At 50.8% G+C, this 21,317-nt stretch overlaps 8 protein-coding genes across 8 annotated transcripts; 4 read left to right on the top strand and 4 right to left on the bottom strand.

Moving 5' to 3' along the window:
- Window positions 1-57: 57 nt before the first annotated feature.
- On the top strand, window positions 58-2,680 carry AAFC00_001668 (uncharacterized protein; the record flags this gene model as incomplete). The annotated part of the gene is made up of 3 exons (XM_069340879.1): window positions 58-220; window positions 280-1,064; window positions 1,112-2,680. 3 exons carry the CDS (start codon window positions 58-60, stop codon window positions 2,678-2,680), a joined length of 2,517 nt encoding a protein of 838 aa, XP_069204397.1.
- Window positions 2,681-3,716: 1,036 nt separating this feature from the next.
- AAFC00_001667 (uncharacterized protein) lies at window positions 3,717-5,362 on the top strand (the record flags this gene model as incomplete). Its single annotated transcript, XM_069340878.1, has 2 exons — window positions 3,717-4,077; window positions 4,137-5,362. The coding sequence occupies 2 exons, from the start codon at window positions 3,717-3,719 to the stop codon at window positions 5,360-5,362; spliced, it is 1,587 nt and encodes a 528-aa protein (XP_069204396.1).
- Window positions 5,363-5,670: 308 nt separating this feature from the next.
- On the bottom strand, window positions 5,671-6,243 carry AAFC00_001666 (uncharacterized protein; the record flags this gene model as incomplete). The annotated part of the gene is made up of 1 exon (XM_069340877.1): window positions 5,671-6,243. One exon carries the CDS (start codon window positions 6,241-6,243, stop codon window positions 5,671-5,673), a length of 573 nt encoding a protein of 190 aa, XP_069204395.1.
- Window positions 6,244-8,078: 1,835 nt separating this feature from the next.
- Window positions 8,079-9,806, bottom strand: AAFC00_001665 (uncharacterized protein; the record flags this gene model as incomplete). Its single annotated transcript, XM_069340876.1, has 3 exons — window positions 8,079-9,515; window positions 9,575-9,725; window positions 9,790-9,806. The coding sequence occupies 3 exons, from the start codon at window positions 9,804-9,806 to the stop codon at window positions 8,079-8,081; spliced, it is 1,605 nt and encodes a 534-aa protein (XP_069204394.1).
- A 1,629-nt stretch (window positions 9,807-11,435) lies between these two features.
- Window positions 11,436-12,903, top strand: AAFC00_001664 (uncharacterized protein; the record flags this gene model as incomplete). Its single annotated transcript, XM_069340874.1, has 5 exons — window positions 11,436-11,566; window positions 11,653-11,720; window positions 11,785-12,008; window positions 12,060-12,467; window positions 12,523-12,903. 5 exons carry the CDS (start codon window positions 11,436-11,438, stop codon window positions 12,901-12,903), a joined length of 1,212 nt encoding a protein of 403 aa, XP_069204393.1.
- Window positions 12,904-14,316: 1,413 nt separating this feature from the next.
- Window positions 14,317-15,471, bottom strand: AAFC00_001663 (uncharacterized protein; the record flags this gene model as incomplete). Its single annotated transcript, XM_069340873.1, has 2 exons — window positions 14,317-14,996; window positions 15,066-15,471. The coding sequence occupies 2 exons, from the start codon at window positions 15,469-15,471 to the stop codon at window positions 14,317-14,319; spliced, it is 1,086 nt and encodes a 361-aa protein (XP_069204392.1).
- A 1,325-nt stretch (window positions 15,472-16,796) lies between these two features.
- On the bottom strand, window positions 16,797-19,502 carry AAFC00_001662 (uncharacterized protein; the record flags this gene model as incomplete). Its single annotated transcript, XM_069340872.1, has 6 exons — window positions 16,797-16,998; window positions 17,112-18,300; window positions 18,397-18,628; window positions 18,866-18,987; window positions 19,044-19,235; window positions 19,496-19,502. 6 exons carry the CDS (start codon window positions 19,500-19,502, stop codon window positions 16,797-16,799), a joined length of 1,944 nt encoding a protein of 647 aa, XP_069204391.1.
- Window positions 19,503-19,905: 403 nt separating this feature from the next.
- AAFC00_001661 (uncharacterized protein) lies at window positions 19,906-21,139 on the top strand (the record flags this gene model as incomplete). Its single annotated transcript, XM_069340871.1, has 3 exons — window positions 19,906-20,236; window positions 20,385-20,826; window positions 20,884-21,139. 3 exons carry the CDS (start codon window positions 19,906-19,908, stop codon window positions 21,137-21,139), a joined length of 1,029 nt encoding a protein of 342 aa, XP_069204390.1.
- Between the last annotated feature and the right edge of the window lie 178 nt (window positions 21,140-21,317).

Below are 21,317 nucleotides of genomic sequence, written 5' to 3'. Positions count from 1 at the left end.
AAGCTGGCAAGGGACATAAGCCTCAATCGACCTCATAACATCTCCACGTCGAACAGTATGGATTACAATGACAATGAGGGGGGTGGAGACGGCCATGGATTCCAAGAAGAAACACGATCACGACCACGAGACCTACCCATGGATCTCCCCCGGTCATTAGATGATAGGAGAGGATTTACTCCTATGCCCGAGGAGATGGAGATGTATGATGCATGGCAAGGTACTACTAGCACAACAGGCATCATTTTGGCATGGCGTGATACTGACCCCCAAGACAAGGCCAGTCTCAATTCCTCACAGCTCCAACCGTAGCGCGACCGTCAAACTTCAACCTCTCCCTCCACGAACCCGACTATGACGATGCAGAGCGCGACATTGCCAGCCATGATGAGAGATTGTCGCAGATGCTGGCCACGCAAACCAAACCACATGACGATGACGACGCTGCCGAGGCTGCTGAGAAAGATGTTCTGAAGGATGAAAAGCTGTCCGAGGCCGAGAAGAAGCAGATGTTACAGGACTTTCTGTTCATGGCTGCCTCGAACGGCGATGTCGATCGAGTGGACCGCCTTGTCAGTGGTGATGCGTCAAAATTGATCGATGTCAATGCGGTTGACTCGGAGGGTACTCCCCCACTTGTCTACGCGAGTTGCTTCGGTCACAAAGATGTCGTGACTACTCTTCTAGACAGTGGCGCTCAGGTCGACAAGCAAGATCGCAATCAGTGGAGCGCATTGATGTGGGCGATGACGAATCAACACAAGGATATCGCCAAGGTGTTACTGGACCACGGGGCATCCACAGAGATTCAATCGTCAACCGGCAGGACCGCCTTGGACTTTGTCGCCCCCAACAGCGAAATGTCCGAATATCTCAACGATAGTGGTTACACGATCGGCAATGCTGGCGTTACCGATGGGAATGATTTCTACAATGCTGGCTTCTCGCAAGACCGCTTCGAGGAGGAGATGGCCGAAAATGAAATGAGGCGCAGGATGATGATGGAGAGTGCTATCAATCTTGAGGTCGACTTGGGTAACCTTGGCCTGGATGAACAACCAGAGGTAGGCTCTTCTCCCTTCCGGAAAGTAATTTTTGCTGACCTTTTCAGTCCCCAGATGAGTTTGAAGAGGAAGCTCAGGAGTTCGTCTGGGATCGCTGCCTCAATGACCAAATGTTTGTGTTCCAAGAAAACGACCTTGACCGCATATTGAACATCATCATCACGGACATGACGCCACAGAGATCACATTCGCAGAAGCCTGTGCCTGCCAACATCGTCTTCCTTGGTGCACGATACGCACACTACCACGCCAACAGAGAATTGTTGAACGTATGGCTCAGTGCCGCGCAAGAGAAGATATACGCTGTCGTGGACAAACAGCAGTGGGACATGACCATGCTCGCATTTTGGATCTCCAACGCTACCCTCCTGCTTTACTATCTGAAAAAAGACACTGGCCTATCTGTCGTCACCACCGAATTCCAGGCTCGCATGGCTGAGCAGATTCACGAGATATACATACTGATCATCCGGGATGCTGAACGACGAATGGACAAAGTGCTCAACGAGGCAATGTTGGACCACGAGACCATTCCAGGGTTCGAGGACATTCAATTCCAGAATGAGTGGAATTTCCTGCGATCGAAGCCGAAGCCAAAGGCCCCGGAGCCGCTCGAAAAGAGATTCCGACCACCTTCTCCGAAGCGAAAGGCGCAAATTTCCCCTCGAAACATCACCTCTTTGCTTTCTTCGTCCCTTTTCGTCCTTGATCTCTACGATATTCATTCCGTCATCATCGCCCAAATCCTCTCTCAGCTTTTCTTCTGGCTGAGCGCCGAAATCTTCAACCGCATAATGTCCAACAAGCGATACCTTGCTCGCACCAAGGCCATGCAAATACGGATGAACATATCCCAACTTGAAGACTGGGCCAGAAACAATAACAGACAACCTGAGCACTTTGAGAATGGTTCGATGAACTCGACAGGCGAGAACACGGTCGAGTCTGCGAGACGACACCTGGAACCTGTTGTTCAGCTACTACAGTGGCTTCAATGTTTCTCATCGCTGAGTCAAGACTTGGAAGCACTAGATTTGACTCTGGAACAGCTGCCTGCTCTGTCTACCAAGCAACTCTTACATGCTGTCAAGCACTACCGTGCCGAGGTCGGCGAGAAGGTCTTGCCAAAGGCAGCCTTGAAACACATCGAGGAGACGAAGAAGCAGCTACATGACAAGGAACGAGCTGCAGCGGCGCAAATAGCTCTTCCAGCCACCCCTATTGATCAGACCCCTGGCAATCTCATAGGGTCAGCCAACAGCGACGGATCACCGACACCTGCAACCCCGGTGGCAAAGCAACAAGCACCACCTGCTCCTCCTACGCCTGCTCCGATACTGTTAAAGGACGAGGAAGATATCCCGGAAAGCAATCTCATGAATCCAGCGATCCTGCTTCCATTCCACCTACCGACTTCCACCGACATGCTCGTCACGTACGGCGCAGGATTTGGAGGCGTCAACCGCGAAAGAGAGAGAAGATATATACCAACTGTGCCTCCAGACTTCTTTGCTAAACTTGACCCTACTGGCAATAGGAGCAACCTTTATGAAGGCGCTAGGTGGGATGATGAAGACCTCGGAACCCGATCCAGCTATGAAGGAGTCGCGTTATGAGGGAGTAGCTCTCACACGGACACTCTCGTTCCCCCTTGACCATCATGCAGAATACCCAATATACCACAATTTCTAAGATCTGTCCCTCCTCGTTCCTCGATGGACATATATAAAGTGACAACTGTCAAACACATGGATACCTAATGATACTCCACCCTCACATCTCCACGACTTCGACCCCACCTGCTCGGTTCTGCTTGCTAAATAGAAAACGTCTTGGCGGAACCCGTAGCTCTATCATCGGCCGATTGCTTGCCGAGATCAATATGCCCCTCTATAATGGTTACTCGAAAGCATCGTCAAGCCAGAGGACATTCAAGCAACTTAGATACGCGCATAATGAACAACTATATTTGCAACGACCTCGACGAACAAGAAGCTGTGTGGAAATAAATGTCTTGAGTGATCGTTAGAGGACGCCCCTAAAGCTTAGTTCACATGCCAAACTATTGCCACAAAAGCTTCGGATTGCTGTACGTAAAAGTTTATGGTCCGCCAAGACCTGCTGTACAGTATCTACCGATACGTCTCACAATAACGACCTTCCCCCACAAGGAGTATTGTCTGCCTATCAACACATCCACCCCGGCCGTCGGGCCCGCAAACAGTGTGCATGTGCATCAGGGCATGGTCCACGGCATTGTCCAATACCACCTCGATCTGTTCATGATCTTCGCTGCAGTAGGTGATCTTACTTCGCCGCCGTCTCATGGCAAGATGCTTATCAGTAGCCTCTCGTGTCTATTCCACGCCTATCTGATATATTCACGCGTTCAATCAGAATCCGATGATACTGTAACCTTGTAGCTCTCAGGTAGGTAGCGAGTGGCGAGGTCGGAGGTGCTCTCCAGGGTAGGTTTGACCGTTGCACGTATCATCAGAGATAAAGAGTATGAGTAGTACTCGCTTATATACCGCAGGTATCTGGTTGGACTTTGAACATCCATTCATTTGCTTTTGATATTACCGATCGACAATTTTGCAGTTTGGAAGGTCCTACGGTACATCAGAACGCGACTTCATACTCGGTCGAAACATGTCGGAGCCATCTCCCGCCTACGACGAGAAGCATGGTCCGGTCGATGACGTGGAGAAGAACCCTCAAACAGACGTCGCAGATGCCATTCGAAGTGGGAGTGTCATCGACAAGAAGATCCTCGAGCATGCCACGGATGCGGACGAGGCCATGAAGGCCTTTATGGAGGCTGATGGTCAAGTGCTTGAGCTCGACGAAGAAACCAACAAGAGGATATTGCGGAAGATTGACTGGAATCTGATGCCCTTGATGTGCGTCGTGTACATGCTGAACTTTCTTGACAAAACATCCATTTCGTATGCTTCTGTTATGCATATGAAGCAGGACATTCATCTGGAAGGCAATGATTATCAATGGCTCGGTATGATCTTGCATTGTTCTCAAGACAGCTGTGACATCTGCCCTCTAACACAATCATAGGCTCTGTGTTTTACTTTGGCTACCTGGCCTGGGAATATCCAACCAACCGACTTTTGCAACGTTTGCCTTTGGGCAAGTATTCTGCCTTCAACGTCATCCTCTGGGGAGCGTGTCTATCGTGCTTTGCTGCGGTAGAAAACTTCCAAGGCGCCGTGGCAGTTCGATTTTTCCTGGGCTTGTTCGAGTCGGCAGTCACACCTGGATTTTCTCTTCTAACAAGTCAATGGTACACGGTCAAGGAGCAAGGTTTCCGCACTGGTATCTGGTTCTCCTTCAACGGCTGGGCTCAAATCGTTGGTGGTCTCGTCGCCTATGGCATCGCAAGGGGCACAGATATCAACGGCTCGTCGATCGAGTCCTGGAAGATTGTCTTCATTACCATCGGCCTTCTGACTGTAGTCGTTGGCTTCTGGTGTCTTTACGCCATGCCAGACAATCAGCTTAACGCAAGATTCCTGACGAAAGAAGAGCGCCTGCTCGCAGTCGAGCGTGTCCGTGTCAACCAACAAGGTATCGGCAACAAACACTTCAAGATGTACCAAGTGAAGGAAGCGTTAAGTGACCCTCTCACTTGGGCATTCGTCGCATACTCACTTATAGCGGACATTCCTAACGGCGGACTGACCAATTTCTTTTCTCAATTGATTGAGTCGTTTGGCTATACTTCAGAGCAGTCGTTGCTCTATGGAACTCCTAGCGGAGCCGTGGAGATCATATCCCTGCTGTCGGCGGGCTATTTGGGCGACAAACTCGGCTCCCGCATCATAGTGTCCACTTTCTGGATGTGGATGTCACTTATCGGCATTATCCTGATCGTGGCGTTGCCGCTCGAGAACAACGGTGGTAGACTGGCAGGTTACTACTTGACCGGCGCTTCGGCGACTTCCTTTGTGGCCTTGCTGTCTCTCATCTCTTCCAACGTGGCTGGATACACCAAAAAGACAACAGTGGCAGCTCTGTTCCTGGTTTCATACTGTGTAGGCAATATCATCGGACCTCAGACCTTCAGACCCTCGGACGCTCCTCGCTATGTGCCCGCCGAGATCGTCATCATAGTCTGCTATGCGGTGTGTATCGCCGACATGTACTTTATCTACTGGTACTGCAGGCTGCAGAACAAGCGCAAGCAAGCCATCAGAGACGCTCCTGACTATGTGCGGTTGGAGAACCAGGAGTTTCTGGACTTGACGGATCGAGAGAATCCTGATTTTGTGTACACACTTTGAGTTGAGGCATGGGACTCGAGACGAGTCGAGGGTACTCGGGCTGGACTCGATGAGACTTGATGAGACTCGAAAGACTTGGCAGCATCGTGGCTGTTACGAGGAACAGAAAGAGAGAGTGAGAGTGATGAAGTAATGATTGCCTATAAACGACAGAGTTGAGATATTGATGTATGTCTTGACATTAGCCAGCGCTTGGATGAATACCAAAAGAACCCATCGTCGGAGTCTTTCCTTGCTGTTTCCAAACGACCATACTTTTCATAGCCCATCCCTTGTCTAACCCTCTGTTACATCTACCAAAACAAATCCTACGGAAACAGCTCATCCCCCTCAATGTCCCCCTTGATAACATCCCTAAGCAACCTCAACCCCTCCTCCGCAAACCTAACCATATTCGCAGCCCGATCCCCTCCAAGCCCCGTCTCGACCTCTCTAGAGAAACATCTCCCATCGGCACAATCGACCGCAAGAACAACATACCCAGGCGTCTTACGCCTCTTAACGTCCTCTCCATCCTGGCCCCTCGGGCCCCCAGCCGACGGTCCCGCAGTCCCGCTTTCCGCAATCGCATACGTGGCCTTGCTCAGCTGACCTCTGACATGACGCGCAAGGCCCTTGACGATATCGGACGTCGGGCCCGCGTAGTTGGCGATGTTCTCTTGCGTCCAGCCGCCGAAGGCCACGCGCGCTTCGAGCGTGTAGAGGGTCAGACCGCCGGCGTAGATCTTGGAGGCGCCGGGGGTCGAGAGCAGGGACGAGGACAGGATGCCTCCTGCGGCGGTTTCGGCTACTGCGACGAGTTCGTTTCGCGAGCTGAGTAGGGTGGTTACTTCGGCTAGGAGGGGCTTGAGGGATTGAGGGGGGAATCCGGAGGAGGCCATTTTCGGGGTGGTGGTGGTTGTGTAGTGTGCTCTGAGTGGAGGTGTTTGGGTCTTGGAAATGTGGTGGTGGGTTCGGTGTATGAGATGTGGGAGTGGCGATGATGATATTATCAGGTGAGGGGTAGGATGATAATGGCAGGTCCTCTGTGCTCGGCAGTATAGATGCAGCAGCTGTGTTTTTGGACTGATTTTGCTTGGGTTCAAATGGCTACGCTGGACTCGAGATATAACACTTCTCATGCTGACGGGTTGAGCACTACTGATCTATACGTTTTGTCAGCAATACGCATTCGTTTCAATGAATAATAACTACTTCGTATGGTTGACGTGAACAATGGCGGCGATAATAGTGCTTAACCCCGTTCGCTGCGGGGAACAGAGAGACAGACAGGCGGCCCACACTTGCCAAGGCTCGGTTCATCTCGAGAGAGAGCTTGGGCGCGCCAGGGGAAGATTGTTACAAAACCTCTTTCGACGCTTGCTTTCTCTTCCTTGAACTGTAATACACTGTCTTGCTTGGATATGTGCAGCAGGTTACATTTCTGTCGACATCTATGACAGGCTTGTGAAGAGAGAGAGAGGGCTTTCCTCCCCCAGTCGCAATATGTCCAGCGTGCGCAAATGAACATACTTCTCTCCGACCAAGCCTGTCCACACGAAAACATCCGTAAGTCTTTTTTCCCGCTTTTCAAGCAGTTGCACTTGATCCCTTTCCCTCTCTCTCTTCCTATGATGAAGTATTTTCGGATGTAAAAACATTATTATTGTCCGAGAGCGCAAAACCGTGTGGACATTTTCCGTTGCCTTCCTTCTGAGATTATAAAGAGAGACATTTCTTCTTTTTTGTATCTGTTCTGGTCCTGTGAACATCTTCCTGCTGGTCTGCTTGGACTTCAATGCTGACTCGCGAGGAATAAGATTCTTGTAGGTACATCTTCATATCACCACAGGCCGGAGGTTCGCGAGGACCAACTATACGTGCATAGCATGGTCGAGCTGTACTGGCATCGGTGTTGAATAGGACGATTCATATAAACCAATCCAAAAACGAAGCAGAAGAAGAAGCAGGATAATTTCCACAACAGTATATACAAACCCCACAATCCAAATGCAATAATTTCCACAAAAGCGATCTCGTCGGTTTCAAAATTCTCTGCACTTGGATTACTGTTCCTATAACTCCTACCACTCAGCCACACACACACACACACACACACACACACACACACACACTATCCCAGTCATGTTATTATCATCGGCGTAATTTCCCTTTCGTCTTCCTTCAATGTGCAATATATCCCTGCGTCGTGCATGTATGCATGCGTGCATCATTGCGTGCATATTAGATACCCTAAGGTACTCTAGGTACTACACTTTACCTCTTACCACACTCCTCCCGTCCATTTCCCGCGATCCTTGGGTACGATATAACAAATGGTAGAAGCTCGGACGGGATTGTTTTTTCCAAGTTTTTTTTCGATTTGCATTTCTTCATTCTCAGATGGAGAACAGTGGGATATCAGTGCGGAATGTGAACACACTCCCAAAGACCGCAAAAGAACAAAAAGACTATATCTATCCGCTTGAAGTAAAAGCAGGCGCACAGCGTCCTGCTTCCCTCCCTGTCTGTCTAGAAGATCCGAGTTTGTCCATAGACTTGCGTAGTGTATGTAAAACTTCTCTCGCTTCTTGCTCGCACTCTTTGTAGCTTCCCAACATGACAAAGTTCGTATATCAGTGCATTTGTGCTCCTGGACTCCTTCACCACCCCCCGAATCTATACTCGTATTTCACTTGGACTGACTCTTTATCTTTCTTCCCGTTCATGTCCGCATCTATTGGGCGAAGCCACGGTTGGCGACAATGTCGATGGGCTTGGCTTCACCGGCAGCGTCGACCTTCTTGAGCTCGGGTGCCAGCTTCTTGCCGAAGATCTGAGCACCGTCTGTGAGGCGTCTCTCGCTGTTGACACGGCTGTTGACAAAGTCGGGGTAGTTCAAGCTGAGCTCGACAGCACCGTTGACAATGTTATCGGCGGCCTCGACACCGAGCATGAATGAGTGGTCTTGGTTGCCGACCTCGTACTTCCAGCTGCCGAATCGACCGCGGGACCAGATGTCCTTGGCCTGGAGCTTGGGAAGGAGCTCCTTGAGCACGCCGTCACGCTCGAGGGCGGGCGTGGGGTAACCGTGGTCGAAAGCACGGTGGTAGGTGGAGACAATCTCGTCTGTGGGCTTGAGCATCTCCGTGTTGATGAGACCCTGGATGCTGTCCTTGAGGAGGTTCTCGCGGTCGACGGCCTTCATCGTGGACTCGGAGACTTCAAGCATGATGGACCAGTAAGGACCGGCCTGGGCCTCTGTGCTGGAAGGCTTGGAGCCATCGGCGAGTTGAAGCGTGGGGAGCTTCTTGTCGGCCTGGGGCTGGTTGTATGGCGAGTAGTTGGAGAAGATGGTGGCGCGGTAGAAGGGGCAGTCCGACTCGGGGAAGTAGAGCCAGCACTTGTCACCGATACGCTCAGGGCGCTCACCCCTGATGCCGACACCGACAACGTGGGTGGTGCTGTAGTAGAGACCCTTGCACAAGGTCTGGAGCTCCTGGTCGGCCATGGCCTGAGCGAGGAAATCAACAGACATGGTGCTGATGAGCTTCTGGTACTTGACCGTGGTGCCGTCCTTGAGGGAGACCTTCTTGGCGGAAGCGTCAACCTTGGTGACAGTTCCGTGCTCGCCGAATCTGCAGTTGGCCTTGGGGAGGGTGTCTGCAACAGCGATCCAGATGCCACCGGTACCGCCCTGGGCAGGGAAACGGAAAGTGGCGTTGGGACCCCAGTTACCGGCAGTCTTGTTGAGGACGACGTTCTTGACGACAGCCTTGACATCAGGAGCGGCAACACGCTCACCGAGCCACGAGCACTGCATCTTGGTAGTAGGCACAGCCCACACCTTGTAGTTGTAAGGACGCATGAAAATGTCTGCAACACCGGTTCCCATCATTCTGACGATCCACTCATCAAAGTCCTTGGGCTTGGTGTTGGCCACTCTGCACTCGAGGGCAGCGTCGATCATGCCGTCAAGACACTTAACCTGGTCCTCCTTGGGAAGCATGGAGATGTTGTTTTGGAAGGGGTATGGCACCCAGAGGCCCTTACAGCGGACATATGAGATTCTCTGGTGGGTGTACCAATCCGACTCCTTGGGAAGAGCCTCGTCGATGCAGTCGTCAAAGTACTTGTAGTGGGAGAAAATAACGTGACCACCGACATCGTAGAGCTGTGGCGGTTTTTGTCAGTGACTGGCGCTCCTGCCATATCAGAAAAAAGAGAACGTACGAATCCCTCAGGGGTAACGTCTGTCGAGGCAAGACCACCGGGAGTCTCGTTGCTGTCGACAATCATCCATGATGGGCCATCGATCTGGTTAAGGCGCTTTGCGGCACCAAGACCCGTTGGGCCAGCACCAATGACGAGAACGTCAACCTCACTGTCGTTGTATCAAGCGTCAGACAAAGCTGGACAGGTGGCTGAAATTGTGTTTGACCACTTACATTTCCTTTCCAGGCATTATGTTCTGGTTTTGTGTGTGTAATGTATAATTAGGGTATCAAAAGGCACAGAAAAACACACAGAGAGTAACAGAAAGCACTTGAGAAGATACAGCAAGACCTCAATGGATTTTGAGAGCGACTTGAAGCAGAATGATATTCTTCTGGAGGGAGGCGAAAAGGGATGGCATCCAGCTTCCTCGGTCTGCCGATCATTGCTCCTTACGTACCGTCCCATGCTACGGCGTTGGGTAAACTGTTAGAGGCTGAGAATCCGTGCTTAACCCGAGAGCCTATCCTGAAACAATCTCTTTGAGACGCCTCGACCCCCTTGTGGCCCGCAGTCGGAGTGTCAAAGACAGATAGATCTTCGTCCACGTCTCTGATGCTTGCGATTGTGTCTACACTCCAATACCAATCTCTGTCCGGTTGTGTCTGCCATATCGTGATTCCACTCTACAGACGATATTAGGATGCTCGTCTCGGGATCAGTGATCCTTCCGTTTTGCAATTACAAGTAGCACTTTCCCATTTTTGCCCTCCTACATGCGGAGTGCTGGGAGTAAAATTGGCCCTCCTCAACGCATCTGGATTGATTGTACTGGTACCACATACCCATGATATTGCACATGAGGATTGCCAATGGACTCGTCTGCCGTCAAAGTAATTTTCGGCTTGACTCAGCCTATAACCGAATCTTTCTCTACACTGGTAGGACAAGGGGAGAAGCAGCCAAGTCCCCGCTGTCCCCTTTCTGCTTCCCGCCAAAACAGTCGTTAGTTGCAAAGCCTCTTCTCAATGCTAGGGTGCAATAGATGCGGCAGACCATTCGTAGAGCAGACTTCGCAGACAAGGTTCGTAGCGACGATGTTTGCGTTTTCCATTGCCATGTATCAGCATGAGTGGATCTCTAAATTGGAAATGTCATGATCTGCAAGCCTATCAAAGCGCCATGGTTACAGGCTCATAAAGCTCAAGGTCAAGCTGGGGGAAATGTGAGGAGGCGTACGTGGTCGTGTGGATCCCACACCAGAACCAAATCATGTCCGGCCTCGTGGTTTCGCCTTGCGCACTCTGCCAGATGAGCACTGTACAAGTAGCAGCACTCTTTGTAGTAGTAGACGGGTTCGGGGGGCCCATGAAAACGACGCGCAATCCTGGTCCATCATGGCGTCGATTGACCCTAGCGTCAAAAGAGCGTCGAAGCGATGATTTTCTCACAGCAAGGCAGGCAAAGCACTAAAGGTCACCGTTCCACCGACGATACCGCGCGGGTGAGGGTGGCTTGGCCTCCAGCTGGTATCTATTGCCCCCTGCGGTCTACGTCGTTGGTTGGTCAAACAAAACTTCCCACCCTTCTTCCTTCTCTCAAAGTTGACAACGTCTGCTCCTTTGCGACTCTAGATCCAAAAGCTGTTGTCTTCCGCTCTTTTCTGCCTTGTACTCGACTTTTTTCCTCCTCCTTTCCATTTTCTGTCCTCTCCATCTTGCCTGTATTACTGCCACTACTCGGTAGCATTTTGCACATTGTAGCTCAGCTGCCAACTTGTACTTTTTTCCCGCCTCGGTCATAATCAGCGCACTGCGCGCATAATAAATCTCGCGACCACTACTGCGCAAGCTTTGCATACTCGTCTTCGTCACATACAATGGAGAAAGAGAGAACTTCGGGCGAGGTCGATAGAGCAGAGTCATCTGCACCTGTTCTGCCAACTGTGAACCCCGCGCTGGAGAAACCAGAGCCTGCTAGAACTGGACTCCACCCGGCAGTGTACATTGGGTAAGTTTGACTTGATGAGTATCCGCATGTCTGCGAGGAGCTGTAGAAGAGTCCGGAAAATAAGATGGCTGACTTTTTTTTATCAGTGTCTGGATCACTCTCAGTTCCAGTGTTATTCTGTTCAACAAGTGGATTCTCGATACTGCTCAATTCAGTACGTTCCTCCATCGCCTGATGGCTGACCGCAACTCGACGACCACTACTAACACTGCGATCAGGATTTCCTATTTTCCTCACGACATGGCATCTTGCTTTCGCAACTCTCATGACCCAGATCATGGCCCGCTTCACCCACGTTCTCGACTCGAGGAAGAAGGTGCCAATGACTGGCAAGGTCTACCTCAGAGCTATTGTTCCCATCGGCCTGTTCTTCTCCTTGTCCCTCATCTGCGGTAACCTCACATACATGTACTTGAGTGTTTCGTTCATTCAGATGCTGAAGGTAAGCTTCAAATGAACCACTGTGCGCTCGAATCAAGCTAACACATCAAAGGCCACCACACCTGTTGCTGTGCTTGTCACTGGATGGATTATGGGTACCTCTCCTCCAGATATGAAGACTCTCGGAAATGTCTCCATCATCGTTCTCGGTGTTGTCATTGCATCCTTCGGAGAGATCAAATTCGTCCTCATGGGTTTCCTCTTCCAGATCGGTGGCATCATGTTCGAGGCTGTACGATTGAACATGGTTCAAAGCCTTCTCTCTTCCGCCGAGTTCAAGATGGACCCCTTGGTCTCGCTTTACTACTTCGCACCCGCATGTGCTGTCATGAACGGCCTCACCGCATTGGTTGTCGAGATCCCAAAGATGACCATGGCCGACATCTACGGCGTTGGAATATTCGTGCTCTTGGCCAACGCCATGATTGCATTCATGCTCAACGTCTCCGTCGTTTTCCTGGTGAGTCCGCGAAGAAGCGACTTTCAGTCTACTTGTGATTCTAACAATTGCACAGATCGGCAGAACCTCATCTCTCGTCCTCACCCTCTCCGGCGTGCTCAAAGATATTCTTCTTGTCGTTGCCTCGATGCTCATCTTCCGCGACCCTGTCTCACCGCTTCAGTTTTTCGGATATTCGATCGCTCTCGGTGGTCTTGTCTACTACAAGCTCGGTGCCGACAAGCTCAAGGAGAACCTCGGAAACGCAGGCCGCGCCTGGGCTGACTACGGTGTCCGCCACCCCGCCCTCAGGAAGCTCATCATCTTCGGAGCTGTTCTCTTCACCATCTTCCTCATCCTCGGCAGCTTCAGCAGTCAGATCCCTGCTGCCTACAACCCCACGCAATATGCCCAGAACGGCATCAGCAAGATCACCGGTGCTGGCGCAGGTGTATAAAGTCGTTCATGTCAATCTGATACACGACGCAAGAGCAGGTCTGAAGGGGAGGCGGATTATAATCGAGATTGTCTGATCTCAGGTCACTTGCCCATGGCAGCTGTCTCGGCCTTTAGTGTCGACCCTCCAAGGTTACATTGCGCGGGCGAACGAGTACGCTGATGGTACATCTGTGGAAAAGTACATTTCACGATGCGTACCGAAAGACCAATTCACAATCATCTTTCTTTACTACTAAAAGATCCCTTTTCCTTGCGCGCAAGTGATAGAGCCTAAAGAGAGCAGACAAGAAGATGAGGAGGTAGACGCCAGGCAATTTTCGTTCCTTCATTCAGGGCTGGCGAAAGGCGCGCGGTAAGGCACATGGTTCCCAGGGCACTTCTTGAAAAGGGGGTGTGAAGAGAGGGCTTGATTCACCCTTTCTGTAGCAAAATCCACACAAACACACATTCACGACATGTTGCTTTGGTTTTATGTAGTATCTCTCTTCCTTTTGGCTGTCATGGGAAAATCCAAAAATGAGAAATAAAAAAAAGTTCAAAAATATGATTTTTCCTCTTCTTTCCTTTACTTATTGTGCTGAAACAAAAGGAGATGTTTAATGATGAAGAAAATTCATATCAAAAAGTCACCCTCAGGTCCGACGTGCCGAAAGAAGTGCAATGTCCCTTCCTTGCTCGAACCTCCTATACTATTGGTGAATATGACGATGGTTTGATTCCCCTCGTCTTTGATACTACCATACCAAGTGTGCCGTGTTGTACTATACATGCACATGGCAAACGCAGTTTAGACTTATACTGTAGACCCTTTAGTGGAGCATGATACGAGCTTCGTCAGTAGGTTCAACAACTCGGGTCGCTTAGGTGTGGGGGTATACGGGACATAAGCATCTCCTTTCCATGTACCTGCAGAGAGAAGCTAAAGAGGAAAGGGAACAAAGAGGGAGGAAGCGAATAGAAGAAGGAAGCATATGGTTGAGGAGTACTGACTTGTTCCAAGAGCGAGACTTGGAGGTCGCTTATCTACACAATACAGATGATATGTAGAAGCACAGCCCCGACAATGACACACGAATGAGAAGTATAGAGTCAGAGATAGTCATAGAACAAATGAATACGCGACTATAAAACTATAGAACCCGACTGAAGAACATAATAAGACAGAAACAAAACAAAGAGCAAAAACGACAGGGGGTATCCTTCCTTCCATTCCATCCGGTCCTTGATTCATCGTCTCGTTCGTCGTCATGAAACCTGTTCATGTCCCCGCAAGGTTTAAAAAAAAAAAAAAGAATTGCTTCGCCAATTCGACCAAAACCTTCGCCTTTCTCTTCTGAGGGTCCGACTGTCGTCGCAGAGACGTTCATCAGTGGTGTGCGAGCCGCAGTGAGTCGATCATCACTGGTCAGCTTTACATGTTCTCGACGACTCTGCTGTTGATGGCGCCCTGAAAGCCAGTGACGCCGCCGCTGCCGAATTCATCAAAGCCACTGCCTGTGTTGTTCTGGTTTTGATATCTGCTTGGTCCCTCACCGGCGGACTCGGCAATGGACATCTGGCCCTGGACAGTCTGGTTCGGCGAGCCAGGCATGAAGATGACCTTGCTGTTTGCCGACTTGGCCATGGCCTGCATCGCCTCGAGGTAACGGATCTGCATTGCGGGAGCAGACGAGAGGATATCAGCGGCTTGACGCATGAGTTTGGCAGACTCGACTTCTGCGCGGGCGGCGATGACTTTGGCCTCTCCGGTTCGCTTGCTCTGGGCCGCCATGGAGAGCGAGTCTTGCAGGTCTTGGCTGAAGATGATGTCTTTGACCAGCATGCTCTCGACTGCTACTCCCCATCCTGACGCTGTGTCTTCGATGATTTCACGGATCGATTGCGCAATCTCCTCGCGACGCTCGATGACGTCTTGCAGGACGCGGGCGCCGATAACGTGTCGGAGGGTGGTTTGGGTGCGCTCGACAAGCGCTTGGCGGATGTTGGAGATTCCGAAGGCGGCCTTGTGAGGGGAGGTGATGTGGTAGTAAATCACCGATGTCAGGTGAAGGTTGACATTGTCTTTGGTCATGCACACTTGTTGAGGAACCTCTGTTTTGCCATGTCAGCGGAACGATCGAAATAATCTTGGACTTGACCGAATAGCAAACCAATACATACCGACAATCTGGATCTTCACATCGACCTGAATAAGGCTTTCAGACAGAGGATTGATCTTGACGAGACCAGGGTCTACAGCGCGGGCGAAACGTCCAAACTTGGTGACGAGACCGACATTGCCTTGACTGACAGGCTTGTAAGGGTTCGGACAGCAGACACAGCAAGGAATGGCTCCAAGTGTCCCGACAAAAGATCCTAGTCCATTGACCATCGCGCCATACCAGCCATGCTGCGCCTCGTCTTCGGTGTCGGGCTTGATGACTTGCGCATACGAAGGCTGCAGGTCTTCGCGGCGTGGCGGCTGCACTTTGACAATGGGATCATGGCTGAGAGCGCTCGGAGAGTGCTGACCAGGCAGGTCATAATCTCTTGCCTTGGACATATTCATGCTACCGTTGGTGGTCATGTTGGATGCTGATTCGTTGTTGTTATTGTTGTTGTTATTGTTGTTGTTGTTATTGTTGTTGCTATGGGAGTGATTGCTATGCAAGCGGAGTGGGCAAGATAGCTTTAATGATGATTGAAGAACTATGAAGTGTAGTCGAATGCGACTTGTGGTGATATGAATGCTACAATTGAGTGACTGAGTGATAGAACACGACAGAACTGATGCTGATGATAGAGAAGCGATATCCCAAATTGGTTGCCACTGGCTCTTTATATACTGCAATGGAGCACGTCAATACCTATGGGCGCATACCTTAGCTCCAACATCGATGGTTTTGGGCCACGATCATCCCCGCTTAGCACGGACTAGCGTTCTAGGACTCAGGGTTCGGCAGCAGTCGATGCTAACCTTAATCGATCTCAATGCGACTTCTCGCCATCCTTCTGGATTGGGAGTCTCAGTCATTTGTTGTCCCGTCTTTTCTTACTTTAGGCACACTCTGACGTCTGGCCCCCGTCCACTACTACATTTGCGCACTCCTGTTGATAGGCGAGGGATTTCAATGCTAGTGCTAGTGCCGCTAATGACAAGAGTGTCTGCTGTATGCATGCCCAGCTGTACTTGTATGGCGAGAATATGAGATCGATAAAGGGTCCAACTTTACCTCACTCAAGCTCTTCGGACGCTCGTGCCAGAACGTGGGGGAGCTCCCTCACGCCATACAGTAGAGTTCGACTGCGGTCACGGGTCTCTCTATTCCCGTCATACTCGGTATCTCGGCACATACTCACCGGTTCACAGCCCGATTGAAAGGCCCCGAAGGATGCCAAATAATCCACTGATAGACACTGGCATTGTTCTGTATCTCCTTCTTGTCTCATACCTTTACATCACGCGCGCCTTGCGGACATACAATCTGTGAATCCCAGGCACTGCCACCCATGTCAATACTAGCAACGAGCCGCAAGTTCGGTAAGGTAGTTTATCTGTTGGAGATTGCGCATCGTATCCCCCACCTATAGAGTTTGAGGCGACCACTCGGGACTTTGAGCATGTGATTGAATCTCTGCCGATGGTTTACACTTTTGTACTGTACTTGTACCTACATCAGCATTGCCCCCGAGCTCCTTCGGCGTGTTCCATCGTCTCCAAAGTATCCTTGTATGCTTCTGGAAGGACGTCAGAAAAAGGCTCACGATCTGTGATCGACTGTTGCTATATTTGAACTCGATTTACCCTGCATGCAACTGACTTGGCAATTGACCCGGACCCCAGACCGTTCCGTCATTGGGGGGTCTGCCATGACACACTACTCGGCCAACACTCTTCAAGCTCATTCGCTCCTAGTGTTCGGTGCGCTGTTTCTTGTGTACATGCTGCGCCGTGTTATCCGTCTCTGTGATCAACCCCTGCAGGCGCGAAATGGCAGCACTTAGTTCGAACTTGCGAACCGCCACGAAATCTCCACCCACAAGACTCTGCGATAGGCGCGTATCAACGCTGGTGTTCCTCTCGAACTCGGCAATAGCGGCTGCAAAAGAGTTTCTATTGATAAGTCAGCTGCACTCGTTTGTAATTATGTTCATGGAGGATATCGGCAATTCTCCCTTTTGCGCCACCAACTCGACCGCAAGCCGTGAACAAGGAGGTCAACGTACTCGTTCTGCTTCGGCTTCGCGAATGATGTGATGAGATGCGCGATTAACTTGCTCTGGCCAGTCTCGATGAGCTGCTCCACATGGGAGAGGTCAATCCCACCTTCACCATCGGAGTCGTTTTCGTAAGCCTCAACTTTTGGTATCGTGATGAAGTTCTTGGTCTTCGCCCATGGGCCTTTGCGTTGCATAATTGTCTGCGGCACGTGAATGCGTCTGTGTGGCAGTGAGCCGTATGCGGTATCGACGATGATTCTCCTTGGTATCTCGTCCACAATTGTTTTCGCCTGTTCCGTCAGATCTCGAGGGGTGAAGGATTCCATTCCAATGACTTTGTCTGCCACAGAGAGCCAATCGCCCAGACCGCCAACCACTATAATGGTGCTGACCCCGTGTTCCGTGTACAGAGCCCGTGCCTTGGAGAAAAAGGGGGTGATAGGCTCGTCAAGTACGAGCTTCTGCATTCGCTCATCACGAACGAGTAAGTTTCTTGCTGATGAATCCTCATCGATGATGATGGTTTTAGAGTCAGCCTCCAGAGCTTCCTGGATGCTCGCAGCCATCGACGTCGAGCCCGAGGCGTCCTCGCTGGTAAAGGCATTGGTAACTTTACCTGGCAGACTTCGAATGAAAGGTGTGATGTCGACACTGGTGACAGATCGGCCATCTTCTGCTCTAATCTTGACAGCGGTGGGATCCGTCACTACGAGCTCTCTTCCATCTCCAGGAACATGATCGTAGACTCCAAGCTGGATGGCTTCGAGGAGCGTAGACTTTCCGTGATACCCACAGCCAGTAAGTAAGGTGATGCCTTGTTTGATTCCCATCCCAAGGATATCCTTTCCGTGCAGTCTCTTCAGCGTGACCTCGAAGCTTGCTGGGGAGTGAAATGGAGCCATATGTGCATCAGCAAGTGGTCGCTCAGACGCGCCGCTAGCCCTTGGTAGTACCGATCCATTTGCAATGAAGGCGACCAAGCCGAGATCAGCAAGCTGGCTGCGCATGAGATTCTGGTCCTCGGTCGATTCAATGTGAGTTTTCAGTAACTGCTTGTCGTGATTTGCATGCAGCATGACTGTCTTGACCAGCTCGGGAAGATTCTTTACCAATATTGAAAGCGCCTCTCCTCCTAGGATTGTACGACCTCGAGCAGGTAGGGATACAGACAAGCGTAGTTCAAGGTTTTTCCCGTCTGTCTTAAGCATCAGCAAGACTGGTTAGTGGGGCAGACGGTAACGGCTTTGTTCACTGTTCGATCAAGGGCTCCTCGCTGCGGTTTAAGACTAACCTCCGGGGTTGTCAACAACCATTACGCTGGTGCGCGGGAGTATCTCTTGTTTGGGTCTGTTGATGCCGAAGACCTCTCCTTTGAGACCTGACCAACCTCCCCTTTGTCCTGTGGAAGCATCTTTCTTATACCTGTCGCTAATGTAATCTGCTGCTTTCCTGGATAACCAGTCTGCTAAAGCGATCATACGTATTTCAGACGAAGCGTAGTGCGATGGCAGCCCAGTTTCCTCCTGCAATGGTCCTGATCAGCATGATGACTGTATGCTCGTAGATTGGTGCATTGTGAAGGCTTTTGAGTGGACGTTTACCACTTAGAAGCAAAGCTGGTCGAGGTTTTCGTTTTTATTGGCATGTATGCTGTATCAAGCGACCTCAGCCGAACGCGCAGTCACATGCATGAGGCAATGAATCATAGAGAAAATGGAAATGGAAGACTGCGGACCTCAATGGTTCTCTACAAGACCTACCCAGCTCATACGCACGCTCACTCGCGAAGGAGAGGCATAAGCGTCACTTTGCACACGATCTACAGACAACTTAAAGTCCGGCGAGTAATGCTGGTACGTGCCACGCAGGCGATTATAAGCACCTGGAGAAGTGAGCGACAATGTGTCTCATTCCAATCATTCCTCATCAAGAACCAACCGTATCCTTGACCATCAATGGATGTCAGGTCGTGCCTCAAGTCGGACCATGTTCTGTTGGCGGAGACTGCGGACCCCTCTTGGGACACATCATCCGAAAAAGTATTTCTAGAGGCTCCATGATCAACGCGGCCTTTAGTTCGTCCATTGCCGTAGCGGGCCTTGTAGTAGGCACCACGTCCTCTACCCCGAGCTGAGAACGATGTCGATTAGTAGAGAATCATTCTCGTCGAGCTCATATATTGACAGGATTCCACGAGAGGGTGCATCTTCTCTAGTGTCACTCTGGTCGTTTCGACATGTGATGCACTAGTACAACGAATCGGACTGCATCCGAAACAGCGCGCCTGTGGTCCATACGGACATGTCGATCTTCCCGGATGTACAGTACTAAGACAGCGCAAGTACCCTACAATACCAGGCACGGAGGAGTCGTGAAAGAGTCGAGCTTACCTGACATGACCTGATCAGTACGGCGACACTGCGTGCTCAGTCGGGTGTAGCAGTCGTTGGATTAGAGCGGCAAGGATGTCGTCGCAGATGACGGGCAACGTTGGCAGAGATTGATTAAGAGAAATGGCATCGCATGTGCGTCAACTTAGGTGGTCGAGCAACACAGATGACGAATGATATGGGGCCAAAAGCGGAAAGAGGCACTGAATTGACTCATCTTGGCAACGGAAGTGCGGGTAGCCGATATCGCGTCGAAGAGCAAAGCTGCAAAGACTCCTTGCGTGACCGCTCAGAGGCTTACAGGCGTGATTTGGCTGGATATCCTTCGCCCTCGGCCCGCCTTTTGGAGATTAGATTACAGTATAGTCGCTACTTGCACTATTACCCTATTACCCTATCAGGGCGCAGGCATGAACCAAATAAACTACCAAGCCCCCCAGCCCAACTCGTTTGACCCAGCTCTGGCCTTTTCCTCGCAGGCCCAGATCCACAGCGGTGGTCAATCGTTCTTCCCTCGCAATTCTGCGGGTCCTCAAGCCTTCCCTCAGGCATCGTATCCTGGCTCGTCAAAACCACCTGCACTTCAGCAAAGCAATGCTGGGGTTGGTGGTGGTAATGTAGGCAACGGAGTGGGAGGTGGGTTTGGCTTCCCATCCGGTGGACCAAACATGAATGTGAATGGGACAGTCACGAATAATGTGTCACAAATGCTACAACAGCAGCAGCAACAACAGCTTGGTGGTGAGTGTCCTGTTTTTTGTAGCCTCACCATACCCTGCTCCGCATCATGACCCCTTGATTCTCTGACGTGGAGCCGAAACCGTGAGCGGCGGGGTTCAGAGGTTTGATTAAGAGCGATACGAGGTGCTGATCGCATACCGCTATCTAGGACAGCAATCCTTCACTTCTGCACCTTATTCGCCTTCCATAGCTGGAAGTGCTGTGAGAGCGCCCAGTGTGTCCCTTGATGCCAGTAATTCTGCATCTCCGTTCCATGGAAGCTCACCACAGATGGCTGGGTTCACACAGCTCCCATCACAAAGTCAATCGGTATTGCAGCATTCGGGCATGGGTCCACCGCAGATTCATTCCCAAGTCAGTCCGCATGCTCCTGTAAGGTCTCAGTCCCAGCCTCGGTCCCCTAAATCACCCGCCTCGGTGGCCAGGGAAAGGGAGCGTATGGAGCTTCTCTTAGAAATCAATAATGAGCTCCTACAAGAGATGCACAATCTACAAGCCCAAGGGAAGGGTGGAGCGCCGACGCAGGAGATTTCAGAGCTGATGGCCAGGCAAGGACTGAACCCGCAGATGGGAACCCCGGAGTTTGCACAGTACGTCTTATGACAGCTCTTTAATATTTCTCAATGATCACTAACGCTTCCAAAAAGGGTCAGTGTAAGGGTGCAAGCCAACTTGGGTTATCTGTGCGGCGCCACAGATCATGCTCTCAGGCCTGGATCAAAGCAAGCGCCGCATCCTCCGAATTACGTTCGTGCACCAGCAGCCATGCCTCAATTGGCCGAGAAGTACAGTCGTCTAAGGGTACTTTTCCCTGGTTGGTCTGGCGTTGATGGTAACGCGGGCAGCCACAAGCCGACAATGTCAATTTCACAATCCGCCGGGAACCTGAACTTCACTGGGTGAGGGCATCTCACACGGCTGGATTTTGTGAAAGCTGCCGCTCATCTCAACAACGCACTGTATTGATATAGCATATAATCGTTTTATTCTTCAAGTTTGCGCGTAGGTGGATCTTAGGAGGGGCAAAATGGCATATACCCATTGGCATTGGTTAAGTTCTGGCGTTTTTATTCTACTTTCA

This window comes from Neodothiora populina (genome assembly GCF_041146345.1).
Source record: "Neodothiora populina strain CPC 39397 chromosome Unknown canker_contig_13, whole genome shotgun sequence".
In the NCBI taxonomy this organism is placed as follows: domain Eukaryota; kingdom Fungi; phylum Ascomycota; class Dothideomycetes; order Dothideales; family Dothioraceae; genus Neodothiora; species Neodothiora populina.
The sequence above is the reverse complement of the archived record's forward strand: the minus strand, read 5'-3'. Positions and strand labels throughout refer to the sequence as shown.